Here is a 14,426-nt window from a genome sequence, read left to right on the forward strand (position 1 = left end):
ACCCCTTTATAGCCCCTGTGACGCCGCAGAAAGCAAGCCAATCACTGCAATGCCCTTCTATAAGATGGTGGGGACTGAGACCTATGTCATCACGCTGCCAACACTCTGCGTCCACCTTCATTGGCTGAGAAATGGCGCTTTTCGTGTCATTGAAACGCGACTTTGGCGTGAAAGTCGCGTACCGCATGGCCGACCCCACACAGGGATCGGGTCGGGTTTCATGAAACCCGACTTTGGCAAAAGTCGGCGACTTATGAAAATGACCAACCCATTTCGCTCAACCCTAGGATACACAGCTGATAGTCCAACTGAATAGACTGTTAGAATTTGTATCATGGCAAGAAAAAAGCAGCTAAGTAAAGAAAAAAGAGTGGCCATCATTACTTTAAGAAATGAAGGTCAGTCAGTCCGAAAAATTGGGAAAACTTTGAAAGTGTCCCCAAGTGCAGTGGCAAAAACCATCAAGCGCTACAAAGAAACTGGCTTACATGAGGACCGCCCCAGGAAAGGAAGACCAAGAGTCACCTCTGCTTCTGATAAGTTTATCCAAGTCACCAGCTTCAGAAATCCCAGGTTAACAGCAGCTCAGATTAGAGACCAGGTCAATGCCACACAGAGTTCTAGCAACAGACACATCTCTACAACAAATGTTAAGAGGAGACTTTGTGCAGCAGGCCTTCATGGTAAAACAGCTGTTAATAAACCACTGCTAAGGACAGGCAACAAGCAGAAGAGACTTGTTTGGGCTAAAGAACACAAGGAATGGACATTAGACCAGTGGAAATCTGTGCTTTCGTCTGATGAGTCCAAATTTGAGGTCTTTGGTTCCACTGGGTGCTACGCCAGATGATGTGGCCTCCACAGTCACCAGACCTGAACCCAATTGAGATGGTTTGGGGTGAGCTGGACCGCAGAGTGAAGGCAAAAAGGCCAACAAGTACTAAGCTTCTCTGGGAACTCCTTCAAGATTGTTGGAAGACCATTTCCGGTGACTACCTCTTGATGCTCATCAAGAGAAGGCCAAGAGTGTGCAAAGCAGTCATCAAAGCAAAAGGTGGCTACTTTGAAGAACCTAGAATATAAGACATATTTTCAGTTGTTTCACACTTTTTTGTTAAGTGTATAATTCCACATGTGTTAATTCATAGTTTTGATGCCTTCAGTGTGAATTTACAATTTTCATAGTCGTGAAAATACAGAAAAATCTTTAAATGAGAAGATGTGTCCAAACTTTTGGTCTGTACTGTATGTGTGTGTTTATATGCTTGTATGTGTATGCCTATATGTGTATATATGCTTGCATGTGTATATATGCTTGTATATCTGTATGTACATATGCTTGTATGTATGTATGGTATTTGTGTGTATATGCCTGTATGTGTATATATGCTTGTGTGTGTATGCATGGTATATGTGTGTATATGTGCCTGTATGTGTATGTATGCCTGGTATATATGTGTATGCCTGTATATGCATGGTATGTGTATATGTGCTTGCCTGTATGTATGCATGGAATGTGTGTATATTCTTTTATGTGTATGTATGCATGGTATATGTGTGTATATACAGTGGGGCAAAAAAGTATTTAGTCAGTCAGCAATAGTGCAAGTTCCACCACTTAAAAAGATGAGAGGCGTCTGTAATTTACATCATAGGTAGACCTCAACTATGGGAGACAAACTGAGAAAAAAAAATTCAGAAAATCACATTGTCTGTTTTTTTAACATTTTATTTGCATATTATGGTGGAAAATAAGTATTTGGTCAGAAACAAAATTTCATCTCAATACTTTGTAATATATCCTTTGTTGGCAATGACAGAGGTCAAACATTTTCTGTAAGTCTTCACAAGGTTGCTACACACTGTTGTTGGTATGTTGGCCCATTTCTCCATGCAGATCTCCTCTAGAGCAGTGATGTTTTTGGCTTTTCGCTTGGCAACACGGACTTTCAACTCCCTCCAAAGGTTTTCTATAGGGTTGAGATCTGGAGACTGGCTAAGCCACTCCAGGACCTTGAAATGCTTCTTACGAAGCCACTCCTTCGTTGCCCTGGCGGTGTGCTTTGGATCATTGTCATGTTGAAAGACCCATCCACGTTTCATCTTCAATGCCCTTGCTGATGGAAGGAGGTTTGCACTCAAAATCTCATGATACATGGCCCCATTCATTCTTTCATGTACCCGGATCAGTCGTCCTGGCCCCTTTGCAGAGAAACAGCCCAAAAGCATGATGTTTCCACCACCATGCTTTACAGTAGGTATGGTGTTTGATGGATGCAACTCAGTATTCTTTTTCCTCCAAACACGACAAGTTGTGTTTCTACCAAACAGTTCCAGTTTGATTTCATCAGACCATAGGACATTCTCCCAAAACTCCTCTGGATCATCCAAATGCTCTCTAGCAAACTTCAGACGAGCCCGGACATGTACTGGCTTAAGCAGTTGGACACGTCTGGCACTGCAGGATCTGAGTCCATGGTGGCGTAGTGTGTTACTTATGGTAGGCCTTGTTACATTGGTCCCAGCTCTCTGCAGTTCATTCACTAGGTCCCCCCGCGTGGTTCTGGGATTTTTGCTCACCGTTCTTGTGATCATTCTGACCCCACGGGGTGGGATTTTGCGTGGAGCCCCAGATCGAGGGAGATTATCAGTGGTCTTGTATGTCTTCCATTTTCTAATTATTGCTCCCACTGTTGATTTCTTCACTCCAAGCTGGTTGGCTATTGCAGATTCAGTCTTCCCAGCCTGGTGCAGGGCTACAATTTTGTTTCTGGTGTCCTTTGACAGCTCTTTGGTCTTCACCATAGTGGAGTTTGGAGTCAGACTGTTTGAGGGTGTGCACAGGTGTCTTTTTATACTGATAACAAGTTTAAACAGGTGCCATTACTACAGGTAATGAGTGGAGGAAAGAGGAGACTCTTAAAGAAGAAGTTACAGGTCTGTGAGAGCCAGAAATCTTGATTGTTTGTTTCTGACCAAATACTTATTTTCCACCATAATATGCAAAAAAAATGATAAAAAAACAGACAATGTGATTTTCTGGATTTTTTTTTCTCAGTTTGTCTCCCATAGTTGAGGTCTACCTATGATGTAAATTACAGACGCCTCTCATCTCTTTAAGTGGTGGAACTTGCACTATTGCTGACTGACTAAATACTTTTTTGCCCCACTGTATGTTTGTATGTGTATGCCTGTATATGTATGTATGCATGGTATATGTGTGCATATATGCCTGTATGTATATGCCTGTATGTGTATGTATGCATGGCATATGTGCGTATATATGCTTTTATGTGTATGTCTGTATATGTGTGTATGCATGGTATGTGTACATATGCGTGTATGTGTGTAAATGCTTGTAAGTGTATATTTGCTTGTATATGTATGCCTAAATGTGTATGTATGTTAGGGGTCGAGTTCCTACCTCTGCAAAGGGGGAATCTCGGGCCATCTCCACTGCGGTCTCCCATTCTTCTCCTGCCGCAGTGGAACCTGCTCAGCGGAGATGTCGATCCCAGCGTCTCACTCAGTCTGACTCTGTGATAAGAGTTACTGCTGCATTTCCTGCTTCTGCCATTGAAGTCAGTGCTGGGCAGCGGCGAGCAGACGCTTTTGGGACTAAGTCCTGCTTTTCACGTTCTGAGCATGCCCAGAGTAAGATCTCTCAGTGGAGATTGAAGGTCACATGATCAGATACTGCAGCTAGGTCATTGGTCCTTCTTGGAAGGTCCTTGTAGGTGCTAGGACTAAGTCTTGCTTTGCACTCTGAGCATGCACAGGGCAAGATCTCTCAGTGGAGATCTGGGGTCACATGCGCAGGTACTGCAGCAACTCCATTGGTCCTTCTCTGAAGGTCCTAAATGTGCTGCAACTACTTAAGGCTCGCATGGCTGCACGGCCATGCGCTAGTATTGACTTGATAATGTGTGTGTGTAGATGGATGTATGTCGATGGATGAAAGCTCCTAAATCTTTCCCATTCCTAGAGTTGTTGACTGTTCGCGAATGATGGTAGCTATCTAGCGCCTGTCCAAGCCATCAGCACGTTACACACATTACAGCATCTAATTGCTGTGACCGCCAGTGCGGCGTCATGCGCTTTCTCTGCGCTTTCCTGACCCAAGCCTGGGTGGTTAGTGGCGTCCGCCACTGTAGCACCGCAAGCACTCTCGTGCTTCTTAAATAATATTATTTCTGTCTCTCTGACACCCCAGTAGCGGTGTCGAGCGCATGAGGTCTTTATGAACTCAAATCCTGAGTCTTGGGATTGAGTTCTGAGACTCCTTGCTTGCGCTCTTGGTGCGGTACCGTGGCCCTGTGACGCAACAGGGTTCGCTTCCTTCACACAGGGTGAAGATAACCCATGTGTGTATTCACATTGTACCGCCATATCGTCCGTCTCTACTAGCAGCAGGGTTTTCACCTGCACGGTGGACCTCGGACTGCGAACGCACCTAATACCATTACATCTTAAACTTGGTGCGTTCCGCCAGTCCTAACATAATACTAGCGCCAAGATCTGGCTAGTAAATGGCGGACGAACAGCGTTTACAGTGGTACATCCAGCAGCTGGAGGGAAGGTTGGCAGCTCTAGAGCGTTCAACCTCAGCTATGGATGCCACTGCTGTCGCTGTTCAGGTTGCTAGCGTGGCGGCAGCTACCTTGTCCAATGCCACCCCTGTACCGACTCTATCTCGCCTCCCGCTGCCAGAAAATTTTTCTGGTGATAGAAAGTCTTGCAGGGGTTTCGTGAGTCAGTGCTCTATACATCTCGAGCTTCTGGCCTCTCGTTTCCCTACAGAACGGGCAAAGGTGGGGTTTATCGTGTCTCTCCTGTCGGACAAGGCGTTAGAGTGGGCTACGCCGCTCTGGGAGCGTGGCGATCATGTGGTGCATAGTGCTCTGTTATTCCTGAGCACTCTGAAACAGGTCTTTTTAGGACCTCGTGTCACCCATGATACGGCGCTCCAACTGTTGGCATTGAATCAGGGCTCGTCCTTGGTCAGCCATTTTGCCGCCCAATTCCGCACCCTAGCATCTAAACTGGAGTGGTCGGATAAAGCCCTTATTCCTATATTTTGGAGGGGGCTGGCTGACCACATTAAGGATGCCCTGGCCACTAGGGAGATTCCTGCCACACTGGAGGAATTAATAGCACTATCCACTCGTATTGACCTCCGTTTTCACGAGCGGAGGTTAGAGCGAGCCCAGTGTAGGCAAAGGTTTCGGCTGGCTCCCACCTTCGCCAAACCTTTGGAATCTCCAGTCCAGGCTCCTGAGTCACATGAGGCCAAGGAAGTGTCACGAGCGGGATCTAAGTCCCGGACCGCTCGTGCACTCCAGGTTTGTCATGTTTGCCAGCAGTCAGGACATCTTGCCACCAGATGTCCCCAGCGGTCGAGGAAACGCCAGCGTCTAGTGGTAGTAGGTGGAGGTACACTAGACACGGCGACGTTTGCCTCCAAATTGTTCTTTAAGGGGACAATAACGTTAGGCTCATCCTCCCACTCGTTAGAGCTCTGCATGGATTCTGGGGTGGAGGGCAATTTTATGTCTTCTGCCTTCGCCCAACATCACGCAATACCCTGGTTATGCTACCTCAACCAGTAACGGTACGAGTGGTGAATGGGTCGACACTGCCCTCGCAGATAACACACCAGACCATCCCTTTCACTCTGTCCATGTCGCCATCCCATCAGGAGATTATATCTCTGCTCATCATTCCTGAGGGAATTGATGAGGTCCTGTTGGGGATACCTTGGCTACGGTACCACTCTCCTCACATCGAGTGGTCCTCAGGCAGAATTCTGGGATGGGGTGAATCTTATGGGGGTAGGTGTCAGAGGGAGTGCGTTCAGGTTGCTACTACAGAGGTACCCGCAGATCTATCCTCTCTCCCCAAGCAATATTGGTCTTATGCAGACGTGTTCTCCAAAAAGGAGGCAGAGACCCTTCCGCCCCATCGCCCCTATGACTGTCCTATTGATTTCTTGCCTGGTGCTGAGCCTCCCCGGGGTCGAGTCTATCCATTATCTCTCCCGGAGATGGAGGCAATATCTTAGTACATTCAAGAGAATCTGGCAAGAGGGTTCATCAGGAAGTCAGTGTCGCCTGCTGGGGCAGGGTTCTTTTTCGTGCAGAAGAAGAATGGGGAACTACGTCCATGCATAGACTACAGGGGTCTTAACGCTATCACCGTTAAGAATCAGTATCCTTTGCCCTTGATATCTGAGCTCTTCGATAGGCTTCGGGGAGCAAGGGTATTTACTAAATTAGATCTGCGGGGTGCTTACAACCTGATTCGCATCCGTGAGGGGGACGAATGGAAGACGGCTTTTAACACCAGGGATGGGCACTATGAATATCTGGTGATGCCCTTCGGGCTCTGTAATGCCCCAGCTGTTTTCCAAGACTTTGTGAATGACATCTTCCGGGATATGCTCTCCACCTCGGTTGTAGTCTATCTGGATGATATTCTCATCTATTCTACAGATATAGACTCCCACCGGAGAGATGTTTGCAAAGTCTTCAACCTCGTACGGGCAAACTCCCTCTATGCCAAGTTGGAGAAGTGTGTGTTTGAGCAGGATTCCTTGCCTTTCCTGGGCTATATCATCTTGGCGCAAAGATTGGCTATGGATCCCGCCAAGCTACAGCCAGTTATGGACTGGCAGGAACCCCATTCTCTCAAAGCGGTGCAGCACTTTATGGGGTTCATCAACTATTATCACCATTTCATTCCTCACTTCTCAAGTTTGGTAGCTCCCCTGGTTGCCCTCACCAAGAAGGAAGCAAATCCCAAATTGTAGTCGGAGGAGGTCTCCAAGGCCTTCCTCTCTATTAAGTCCAATTTTGCTAGCGCTCCCATTCTACATGTAGATGTAGATGTAGAGAAGCCGCTTATAATGGAGGTGGATGCCTCATCTGTCAGTGCAGGAGCAGTCCTCTTCCAAAAGGATGCTCAAGGTCGGAAGTATCCTTGCTTCTTTTTCTCCAAGACCTTTACACCCTCGGAGAGGAATTACTCCATCGGGGACAGGGAGTTGCTAGCTATAAAATTGGCCTTCTCGGAATGGAGATACCTCCTAGAGGGGGCTTGTTTTCCCTTCCAAGTGTTTACTGACCACAAAAATGTGGTTTATTTGCAGATTGCCCAGTGGCTAAGCTCTCACCAGGCTAGATGGTCCCTGTTCTTCTCCTGGTTCCACATTACTTTCCATTATCTTTCCGAGGAGAAGAACATCCGTGCCAATGCTCTCTCTCACTCTGTGGTGTCTTCAGTACAGGAGGTGGAGGGGCATCGGCTAATTGTCCCTTCAGAGAGCCTGAGGACCGTGGCCCCGGTTTTGCTAGAGTCTGTGCCCCCGAGCAAGACTTTTGTGCCATCTAATTTGTGACCGGAGGTTCTCTCTTGGGTTCACTCCTCCAGGGTGGGTGGACATTTTGGGACCAAGAGGACATCTGAGCTTCTGGTAAGGATGTACTGGTGGCAGCATATGGCCCGTGATGTCGGGGCTTATATTCGGGCATGTGTCTCCTGAGCCAAGAATCTGTCTCCATGGCTGGGCTACTTTACCCCCTGCTAGTGGCAGACATGCGATTTAGTGTGGCTCTCTACCCGTAACATCAGGCTGCAAGTTGAGTCCATTAAGTTTCCGCCTCGCTACATAGGCCCAGTCAATTTTCTCAAAATCCTGCAGAGATTAAAAGAGTGACTGCATATCTGTAGCGCAGCACGGTGGCTCAGTGGTTAGCACTGCAGCCTTGCAGCGCTGGAGTCCTGGTTTCAAATCCCACCAAGGACAACATCTGCAAGGAGTTTTTATGCTCTCTCCGTGTTTGCGTGGGTTTCCTCCTGGTACTCCAGTTTCCTCCCATACTCCAAAAACATACTGATAGGGAATGTAGATTGTGAGCCCCATCGAGGACAGCGATGATAACGTGTGCAAACTGTAAAGCGCTGCGGATTATGTTAGCGCTATATAAAAATAAAGATTATTATTATTATTATTATCTGTGGCTGGTGACCCACTTAAACCTTAGCAAAGGGGCAGGTGTTAGCGGTCTTTGTCCTAATGCACATACACAGCAAGGAGGCTTCTGCTACAGTTAGTTGTCTTGCTTCTTTAAAATGCATCCCTCTGAAATCAGCAGGATCATATAGCCTTGCATAACAGATTTTTTAACCCCTTTACCCCAAGGGTGGTTTGCACGTTAATGAATGGGCCAATTTTTACAATTCTGACCATTGACCCTTTGTGAGGTTATAACTCTGGAACGCTTCAACTGATCCTGGTGATTCTGACAATGTTTTCTCGGGACATATTGTACTTCATAATAGTGGTAAAATTTCTTTGATATTACCTGCGTTTATTTGTGAAAAAAATGGAAAATTGGAAAAAAATTAGAAAATTTTGCAATTTTCCAACTTTGAATTTTTATGCAATTAAATCACTGAGATATGTCACAAAAGTACTTAATATGTAACATATCCCACATGTCTACTTTACATCAGCACAATTTTGGAACCAAAATTTTTCTTGTTAGGGAGTTATAAGGGTTAAAAGTTGACAAGCAATTTCTCATTTTTACAACACCATTTTTTTTAGGGACCACATCTTATTTGAAGTAATTTTTAGGGGTCTATATAATAGAAAATAACCAAGTGTGACAACATTCTAAAAACTGCACCCCTCAAGGTGCTCAAAACCACATTCAAAAAGTTTATTTTTGGAATGTTTAAATAAAAATGAACATTTAACTTTTTTTCACACAACATTTAATTCAGCTCCAATTTATTTTATTTTACCAAGGGTAACAGGAGAAAATGGACCCCAAAAGATGTTATACAATTTGTCCTGCATACGCCGATACCCCATATGTGGGGTTAAACCACTATTTGGGCAAATGGCAGAGCTCGGAAGGGAAGGAGCACTATTTGACTTTTCAATGCACAATTGACTGGAATTGAGATGGGACGCCATGTTGCATTTGGAGAGCCACTGATGAGCCTAAACATTGAAACCCCCCACAAGTGACACCATTTTGGAAAGTAAACCCCCTAAGGAACTCATCTAGATGTGATGTGAGAGCTTTGAACACCCAAGTGTTTCACTACAGTTTATAACGCAGAGGCGTGAAAATAAAAAAAAAAATTCCAACAAAAATTTTTTTTAGCCCCTAGTTTTGTATTTTTCCAAGGGTAACAGGAGAAATTAGACCTCAAAGTTGTTGTCCAATTTGTCCTAAGTATGCTGATACCACTGTTTGGGCGAATGGGAGAGCTCAGAAGGGAAGGAGTGCCATTTTGAATGCAGACTTAGATGGAATGGTCTGCAGGTGTCACTTTGCGTTTGCAGAGCTCCTAATGTACCTAAACAGTAGAAACACCCCAAAAGTGACCCCATATTGGCAACTAGACCCCCCAAGGAACTTATCTAGATGTGTTGTGAGAACTTTAAACCCAAGTGTTTCACTACAGTTTATAATGCAGAGCCGTGAAAATAAAAAAATCTTTTTTTCACAAAAATTATGTTTTAGCCCCCAGTTTTGTATTTTTCCAAGGGTTACAGTTGAAATTGTACCTCAAAAGTTGTTGTCCAATTTGTCCTGAGTACGCTGATACCCAATATGTGGGGGGAACCACCTTTTGGGCACATGGCAGAGCTCGGAATGGAAGGAGTGCCATTTGGAATTCAGACTTAGATGAATTGATCTGCAGGCGTCACGTTGCATTTGCAGAGCCCCTCATGTAACTAAACAGTAGAAACCCACCACAAGTAACCCCATATTGGAAACTAGACCCCCCAAGGAACTTATCTAGATATGTTGTGAGAACTTTGAACCCCCAAGTGTTTCACTACAGTTTATAACGCAGAGCCGTGAAAATAAAAAATCCTTTTTTTTCCACAAAAATTATTTTTTAGCCCCTACTTTTGTATTTTCCCAAGATTAACAGGAGAAATTGCACCGCAAAACTTGTTGTCCAATGTTTCCTGAGTATGCTGATACCCCTTATGTTGGGGTAAACCCCTGTTTGGGTGCACGGGAGAGCTTGGAAGGGAAGGAGCACTGTTTTACTTTTTCAACGCAGAATTGTCTGGAATTGAGATCGGACACCATGTCGCGTTTGGAGAGCCCCTGATGTGCCGAAACAGTGGAAGCCCCCCAATTCCAACTGAAACCCTAATCCAAACACACCCCTAACCCTAATCTCAACGGTAACCCTAACCACACCCCTAACCCTGACACACCCCTCACCCTAATCCCAACCCTATTCCCAACCGTAAATGTAATCCAAACCCTAACCCTAACTTTAGCCCCAACCCGAACCCTAACTTTAGCCCCAACCCTAACCCTAACTGTAGCCCCAACCCTAACTGTAGCCCTAACCCTAGCCCCAACCCTAACCCTAACCCTAGCCCTAACCCTAACCCTAGCCATAACCCTAACCCTAACCCTAGCCATAACCCTAAACCTAGCCCTAACCCTAATGGGAAAATGGAAATAAATACATTTTATTAATTTTTTAATTTTTCCTAACTAAGGGGGTGATGAAGGGGGATTGATTTACTATTTATAGCGGGTTTTTTAGTGGATTTTTATGATTGGCAGCCGTCACACACTAAAAGACGCTTTTTAGTGCAAAAAAGATTTTTTGCGTTACCACATTTTGAGAGCTATAATTTTTCCATATTTTGGTCCACAGAGTCATGGGACATCTTGTTTTTTGTGGGACGAGTTGATGTTTTTATTGGTAACCTTTTCGGGCACGTGACATTTTTTGATCGCTTTTTATTCCGATTTTTGTGAGGCAGAATGACCAAAATTCAGCTATTCATGAATTTCTTTTGGGGGAGGCGTTTATACCGTTCCGCATTTGGTAAAATGGATAAAGCAGTTTTATTCTCCGGGTCAGTACGATTACAGCGATACCTCATTTATATCATTTTTTATGTTTTGGCGCTTTTATACGATAAAAACTATTTTATAGAAAAAATAATTATTTTTGCATTGCTTTATTCTGAGGACTATAACTTTTTTATTTTTTCACTGATGAAGCTGTATCGTGCCTCGTTCTTTGCGGGACAAGATGACGTTTTCAGGGGTACCATGGTTATTTATATCCGTCTTTTTGATCACCGCGTGTTATTCCACTTTTTGTTCGACGGTATGATAATAAAGCGTTGTTTTTTGCCTTGTTTTTTTTTACGGTGTTCACTGAAGGGGTTAACTAGTGGGACAGTTTTATACGGACGCGGAGATACTAAGTATGTGTACTTTTATTGTTTTTTTATTTAGATAAAAGAATGTATTTATTGGAACAATTTTTTTTATTATTATTATTTATTTAAGAAATTATTTTTTTTTCACACATGTAATTTTTTATTTTTTAAATTTTTTTACTTTGCCCTGGGAGGGACATCACAGTAAAGTGACAGATCACTGATCTGACACTTTGCTGTGCACTGTGTCAGATCAGAAATCTGACATGCACAGCAGGAAGGCTTTCCGGCGCCTGCTCTGAGCAGGAGCTGGTAAGTCACCTCCCTGCAGGATCCGGATGCAGCCCTGTGGCCATTTTGGATCCGGGCCTGCAGGGAGGAGGAGGTAAGAGACCCTCGCAGCAATGCGATCACATCGCGTTGCTCCGAGGGTCTCAGGGAAGCCCGCAGGGAGCCCCCTCCCTGCGCGATGCTTCCCTATACCGCCGGAACACTGCGATCATGTTTGATCGCAGTGTGCCGGGGTTAATGCACCAGGGGCGGTCCGTGACCATTCCTGGCACATAGTGCCGGATGTCAGCTGACACCCGGCCGCGATCAGCCACGTTCCCCCGTGAGCGCGGCTGATCGCTCTGGACGTACTATTCCTTCCTTGGGAAGTAGGCCCACCCCACATGGACGGAATAATATGTCCAATGGTAGAAAGGGGTTAAACATTTTAAGTTGAAATTTAATTTTTCATTTTGATAAGATTTTTAGTTGTCATTATTTTATTTTTACCTATTCACATGCTTTTTGTGATATGGTTTAGCTACACAAAAAAAAGATGTAAGATGCTATGTGTGAATTAGAGGTCAGGTTTGACTAATTTGAGTTTCAACTCAACAGCTATAAGACATGAATCGATTTCATCTTACCAGGCTTGAGATTTGCAAAATCAGCAAAATAGGTGAAATGGTTCAACCTTCTATTGGAAATTTTGGGCTAGTGACATGGGTAAATAAATCATGAATATCTACTGGAGTGCTGCATTTTCCTCTAATAATTGTATTTGCCAATTTTTAGGCCCCCTTCTCATGTTTGTGTTTTTGTACGTGCGGTATTCGTTTTTTTTTTTACCACAGGTACCCTTTATAATTTTGGGGGCTGCTCACATTGCTTTGTTTTCTATGGATTGTGCATCTGTGTAAAACACACTGAGATATGTAAATTCTTTATCAGCGGTATGGATGACAAGGGCCAAAAGGTACAAAAAGTTCAAGACAGGAATTAAGTCCATTTTTTACTTTCCATCACATTTATGAATTGTGACAACATTTTATTGAATTTGGTGTCAAAAACGGCAACTAATACCAGAAAACAAAAAAGGAAAGTGACTTAATTTTTGGTGACAAAAATTTAAATTATGAATTGTGTCAAATCTATTTTGATCATTTTCACTGATTACGCTGCTCTAGAACCATTTTATCCATATTTTTTGTGCTAAGTTTTAGGTCTTATCAGGACAGTAATTTTATATGTAAGATACTAAATAGTAAAAACATAGTACAATCATCACTAAAATATTATGCAATAGTTATGAATCAATAGAAATACCTTAAATGTGAACTGTTCATTGAATACAGGGTTAAGGGTCTTTCTGTGGACTTTCGTTTCATATTTCTTCTTTTTATCTGGCAGCAAAAATAGCTTCACATAAGGATCTGATGTACCTCCCATATCTAAAGCAGGTAGCTCAGCGGCTTGAATTATCCCCACCATCAGCTAAAAATAGAGCAAAAGAGAGATGACATTCAACGTTAGGAATGTAACAATACAAAGCATATTCCATTCTTCTCTATAGAGCTTAAATACCAAGCCAAGATCATATATGATTTCCCACATTTGTAATCTCAATCTACACTATGCAGAGTGATGTTCCAGATTACTATGTATACATAGTTTGCTGTAAAAATAAATTATGAGAAAATTGCAGGTCTGCTTTTAGATTTTCTTAAAGGGATTGTTCATCCCTTTATTTTTCTGCAACCAGGCCCAATGTGGTCTAAAACTAGGACAAAAAATACATGACGATCCCATGCCTTTGTAACGCTGTCGGGGTCTACAGCTGGACTGTTTACTTCATCTTAGGGTGCAGTCACACATCCATGTAATGTCTGAATGCGGTTTGATTTTTTATTAGAGATCACTCAGACACATACTGTAAATTTACAGATCTGAGAAAAACTCAGGGCATATCCTATTCTGACTCAATTTTAAGGATTGGAATAGGATATTACTCAGTGGGTCTGTGTGCGATCCGAAAAAAATCAGGTAGCACATCGACATTCATACGGATGTGTGAATGTACTCTTAAGGTAATGATGGAGTGGGACTGTTGGAGCCAATCACTGGACACATTGGTGATGCGTTGGTCACCACCAGGCCACTGGGCTACAATGCTGAGAAATAACATTAAAGGTTTATCCAGGACAATTTTTTTAACTATGAGTCTAAAAACTAACAGCCAGCTAGATGCCCACCCACTGTCGGCACAGAACAGTCATTGAGCACTTTGCCGACGATTCAGCTGCTCCACATCAATAGAGCAGATCTTCCTCTTCTTGGCTGTTATATCAATGGGGCGTGACTGCCAGTGTTATGCTGAATGACAGCTGGCTCCATGCGGTTAGGAACAGCACAAATTCTCCTGCACTGCCATCTTAGGGGATATGTGATACCTTCCCAGATTTCAGTACTTGGCTACATAGCTGATCATCAAGAGGTTGTTTTGATGAGACAATCACAAAGTAGACACACATACATGGTCATCTATAGTGTACCCAAATTAATAATCACTCTTTAGATCAGTATGATTAGGAAATTTAAATGGAAAAATATGTGAAAAAATCTTTTATCTGCGAAAAGTTTCTTTAAGTCTTTCTGTTATCAAAAACAATCCATTTCTAAAACTACATAATGTTTTACTATAATCGACTGAGCTGTAGTTGTTATTCATTTTTCACTAGTCAGACAGTGACAAGCCAGAAAAGCACATAAGTAGTAAGAAGTACAAACACTTCTGAAATCTAGAAAATTTAAAACATAAAAAAGACTTTTCAAAGAGGGAGACACTGTGACTTTTGTATTATTGTAGTGATATTTTATGCAAAAGATGGATCTAAAAATCACCTATAACTTTACATGAAAGACAGAAAAAACA

At 43.3% G+C, this 14,426-nt stretch overlaps 1 protein-coding gene across 15 annotated transcripts in view; it reads right to left on the minus strand.

Moving 5' to 3' along the window:
• LOC138675902 (synaptotagmin-1) overlaps positions 1-14,426 on the minus strand; it is a 1,081,934-nt gene that overhangs the window by 280,203 nt on the left and 787,305 nt on the right. For all 15 annotated transcript variants that reach the window (XM_069764529.1, XM_069764520.1, XM_069764525.1 and 12 more), the window contains one exon: positions 12,821-12,988. In XM_069764529.1, coding sequence (XP_069620630.1) covers positions 12,821-12,988 — 168 coding nt within the window. The remainder of the gene's footprint in view (positions 1-12,820; positions 12,989-14,426) is intronic.

The sequence above is a fragment of the Ranitomeya imitator genome, chromosome 4 (genome assembly GCF_032444005.1).
Source record: "Ranitomeya imitator isolate aRanImi1 chromosome 4, aRanImi1.pri, whole genome shotgun sequence".
NCBI classification, from domain to species: domain Eukaryota; kingdom Metazoa; phylum Chordata; class Amphibia; order Anura; family Dendrobatidae; genus Ranitomeya; species Ranitomeya imitator.